Raw genomic sequence first — 4383 nt, 5'->3', positions numbered from 1 at the left:
GCCTGCTCACAGCTTCCGGCTTCCGCCGCCAAGGCCGCTCCCGTTGATTGGCCACGCCGTGCGGAAACCCCGGAAAGGGGCGGGCACACTGGGGGGAGCCCTCCGCCCATGCGCCAACTGTTAAAGGGGCACGCAAAACAAAGGCCTTGGCCTCAAGCCATGAATACAAGCTTTGTTTGGGGGTGGGAGGAGGAAGGCTGTTTATTTTATGTATTTTCCTTTTTTTTTTTTCCTTGACTAGGGAAGGATTGAATTGGATCGCGTGGAATTTCAAGTCTGTAGACTGCGCAGTGCATAAAGAATCAATCGGAAACTAATACAAATACAAAATAATATTGAATATAAACTGCCATTGAAAAACATAATTCTAAAAAATCAACTGGGCATGTAATACATAAAGTGGGATAAGACGTTTTACAAAGTCATAGCGGGGGAGCGGTGAGGCAAGAGGGAGAAGGAAAGCACAATAGACATGCATCCCTGGAGCCTTAGGAGTGTTTTTTGAGAGATTCAGAAGAGACAAGAAAAACACAAGTGTTGGCAAATGAGCCATTACCACCTCAAGAGCCTGTTTGTCTTTCGGGGATGCTAAAAAGTAGGACCAAGAGTTGAAGAAGGTACCCAGGGAGGGGAGAATAATGCTGAGCACCCTGCATCACGCTTTTTAAAGTGACAAATCGGGTGACTTTCACTTCAAAACGCTTGTCCTATTTTCCAAATCCTTTTTGCTTTAGAGCCTAAGCAGCCTTTTGCAAAAGTCCTGTGACTTTCCTACCCAGCCCCCCTCCCCCCAACAAGAACTCATTCCTTATTTGTGGGGGGAACGTGGTGTCTTTGCAGCAGTTAATGTTAGAGAGCCCGAGGACCCCCACTTTCCGACTTTTGTTTTCATCCAGACTGTCCCTGTTCATTACTTTAGCATTTATTTCGAGTGAGAGCACTGCCCCAGCCCCAAAGGGCAGTGGGGGACTGAGGGAGAAGATTCCAGATCCTCTTAGTTCTCACTTTAAAAACTGGGGAGTTTTAAAAAGTCTCTAGTTGCCATCTAATCTATGAAAAATGAAATTAAGTATTCAATGTGGAGAAGAGTTAAGGGCAAGCCCATGCAATTAGCGCTTTGATCCTCAGAGAAGAGAGAAACAAAAAGTTTACTGCCTGCATTTGAGAATCTAGTTTGTTGATACTTGCAGGAAAAACGTGGGGGTAGTTCTAGGGGCACATGTGCGTGTAATCATCCTCTTTAAAGATGGAAGTTTCTATGTGAAAAAAAAAAAAAAAGCCATCATTTTACAGGCACTGTCCAAGTTCGTGCTGTGGCTAAGTCTATAAATTTAAAGAGAGCGACCTGGAGCTAAAAGTTATGTTAGCAGAGTCCATTCACGCCAAGACAAAGAAAGGCTGGAGCGTACACTGTGGATAAAATCCTCATTTATACAGACCCTGCACCTGCATCAATGCATTAATCCTGTAAATGAAATTGCTGTTCTGTTCTGCATTTCCCCCCGCCCCCCGCTCCCCCATTAATGAGACTTAGCTGAGTTCTCCATACAGGGTCAATAATTAAAGTTAGTTTATTCTTTCATGTCTCAAAGTTCTATGTTTTAAAGAAATGAATGGCACCCATGCTTTTCGGCTTTTAGCAGACATTCACCAAGATGCTTTCAAAGAAACTCTAACTCCAGAATGCCTCATTTCCTGAACTGTTAGCTCTTACCTGTTCCATGTTCTCCGGCATTTCAGGCATGGTTCCAAAATGATCTCAGGAAAACAGATTTGGGGTGAGTTTCAGCCTCTGGTCTCCTCTGGCTGGCTCTTTGTTCTTTCTGCCGAGGGTGCAGGCAGGGAAAACGTGAGCCGCCGTTTCACTCGACCTTTTAAATTAGCATTTTGATGCCAATCCCAGAAACTCGTGCAGTTTTCAACATTGCAGTAAACTGGCAGCTGATTCCCCGTGGCAGTCTTGAAAATACCCAATGAGAAGTTTCCTGTTCCATGGCCAGACTAGTGAGGGTCCATTAGCAAGACCATTAGGAGAACCAACTTTTTTTTTTTTTTTAAAGAAACAACAGCAATAAAACCTCTCAGTGAAGACCTTGCAATTTTCTCTTGCAGAAGAAAAGCAAGAGCCAGCCTTTGGAAAGCACTCACACCAATGCAAATGATTCCCGTTTTGAAATATTGTATTATTATGCCTCCTTACAACAGAATCTATTGAGCAAACTTTCCCATTGCGTTTCCCCTCAGTGCTTTTTAACTATTTCAGAGGTCAGTAAAAGGCAGGTGGCAACAGCATGCAGAAATTCAAATGCAACAGGTCATTTCCACTAATATTTTCCTGCCCTCTGTTCCAGAAAATGGCATGTGGGTGAGCCGTAAGTTTGGCCAAGCATGACTGACTTAGAGATCAGTGATTCCTAAACCTGTCTGCACCACGGAGCAAAGAAACATCATTCTGAAGGAATGGCGCACAGTGGTCTTACTTTTAACTATTTCAAGGATGATGAATATGCTCAATTAAATTTTGAACCACTGCTCCGGATTATGGCTCTCTAACAATTTAACAACAAAATGGCTATTCAGATAAACCTAAAAATATCACTTAACTCTTGATATATTACCCACTTAGAGTACACACCTACCACACGGTAAACTCTATGTAGCATGCAGAGAGAGAGTCTGAGTAATGAAAAACTTACAATTTTTTTAAAAAGTGATGTTAAAATTCAACAACATTTAAAGTTCTGTTCATCAAAAGATATTATTTAAAACATGAATCAGAAAAGCACAGACTGGGAAAATGGTCTTGATACATATATCTGCAAAGAACTAATATTCAGATAAAGAACTCCTACAATTCAGTAATTTTTTTAAAAATATATTTTATTGATTTTTTACAGAGAGGAAGGGAGAGAGATAGAGAGTTAGAAACATCTATGAGAGAGAAACATCAATCAGCTGCCTCCTGCACATCTCCTACTGGGGATGTGCCCGCAACCCAGGCACATGCCCTTGACCGGAATCGAACCTGGGACCTTTCAGTCCGCAGGCCGACGCTCTATCCACTGAGCCAAACCGGCTTCGGCAACAATTCAGTAATTTTTTAAAAATCATTTTAAAATGAGCATAAGTTTTGAACAGATATGTCACAAAATGAAAACACAGAATAATCACATAAAATGTAACACAGGACAAGGGTCTCAAGGTCTAGATAGTTCTTACTAAATACTATTCTTGCTAAATGTGAAAATGTAGCGCAGTATTTTGCAGACTCAGCTGTAACCAGATGAGCTTGACCAGAACCAAACCTGATAGGTTTTGCCAACTCCAAAGAAGTCAACATGTAATTAACCAAATAGTATATACAAGTAATGGCTAAGCCTCCCTTCTGGGAGACAGAGCTTTGGATGTGAATCTCCTGTCTCCTTTACTTGCTGCAAGTAAATAAAACTACCTAAGGACAATCAAGTCTTGTTCTTAAATAGAATACCCCAAGCAGCGAACCCCTCGAGTTCCGTACCAGAATGATGCTCAACGTCAGGGAAATGTAAATGATAATAACAGTGAAACACCATTGCATACTTAACAGAATGGCTAAAGTTAAAAAGACTGATATGTATTATGTTAGGTAACTCGGCTAGACTTAAATAGTATATGGGAGTTTATTAGGGGATAAAGAAAATAATTGAAAAATGAATCATTAAAAACAACAAGGCTGGATTCCTAATTTACTTATACTAAAGTAAGTTCTTGACAGATTAACAATGTTTAAATTAAAATGTGGAACAAAATCACTAAAGGAAGCCTTTGTTAGACAAAACAGTCTTGAGCCCTGGCCAGATAGCTCAGTTGGTTAGAGCAGTGGTCGGCAAACCGCGGCTCTCGAGCCACATGCGGTTCTTTGGCCCCTTGAGTGTGGCTCTTCCACAAAATACCACGTGCGGGCGCGCACGTACAGTGCTATTGAAACTTCGTGGCCCATGCGCAGAAGTTGGTTTTCGGCCTGGGCGAGTCTATTTTGAAGAAGTGGCGTTAGAAGTGGGGGTAAATTCGCTGAGGTTGACCCCTCAGATTGAGGATGTTTTCAGCAAAGGCCAGCTTAGGAGTACCCTAATTAAGTTAATAACAATGTACCTACCTATATAGTTTAAGTTTAAAAAATTTGGCTCTCAAAAGAAATTTCAATCGTTGTACTGTTGATATTTGGCTCTGTTGACTAATGAGTTTGCAACCACTGGGTTAGAGCATTCTGCCAATGCACCAAGGTTGGGGGTTAGATCCCCTTAGGGCAGCGGTTCTCAACCTGTGGGTCGCGACCCCTTTGGGGGTCTAACGACCCTTTCACAGGGGTCGCCTAAGACCATCGGAAAACACATCAGTGGGGCC

General features: G+C 42.0%; 1 protein-coding gene across 1 annotated transcript in view; it reads right to left on the bottom strand.

Moving 5' to 3' along the window:
- MAT2B (methionine adenosyltransferase II, beta) overlaps window positions 1-1949 on the bottom strand; it is a 15724-nt gene extending 13775 nt beyond the window's left edge. The window contains exon 1 of the mRNA XM_005870580.2: window positions 1715-1949. Within this exon, the coding sequence (XP_005870642.1) occupies window positions 1715-1744 (30 nt within the window). The 5' untranslated portion in view covers window positions 1745-1949. The remainder of the gene's footprint in view (window positions 1-1714) is intronic.
- Window positions 1950-4383: the final 2434 nt, after the last annotated feature.

This window comes from Myotis brandtii, unplaced genomic scaffold (assembly GCF_000412655.1).
Source record: "Myotis brandtii unplaced genomic scaffold, ASM41265v1 scaffold32, whole genome shotgun sequence".
In the NCBI taxonomy this organism is placed as follows: domain Eukaryota; kingdom Metazoa; phylum Chordata; class Mammalia; order Chiroptera; family Vespertilionidae; genus Myotis; species Myotis brandtii.
Note: the sequence above shows the minus strand (reverse complement) of the source record. Positions and strands in the feature narration are given on the sequence as shown.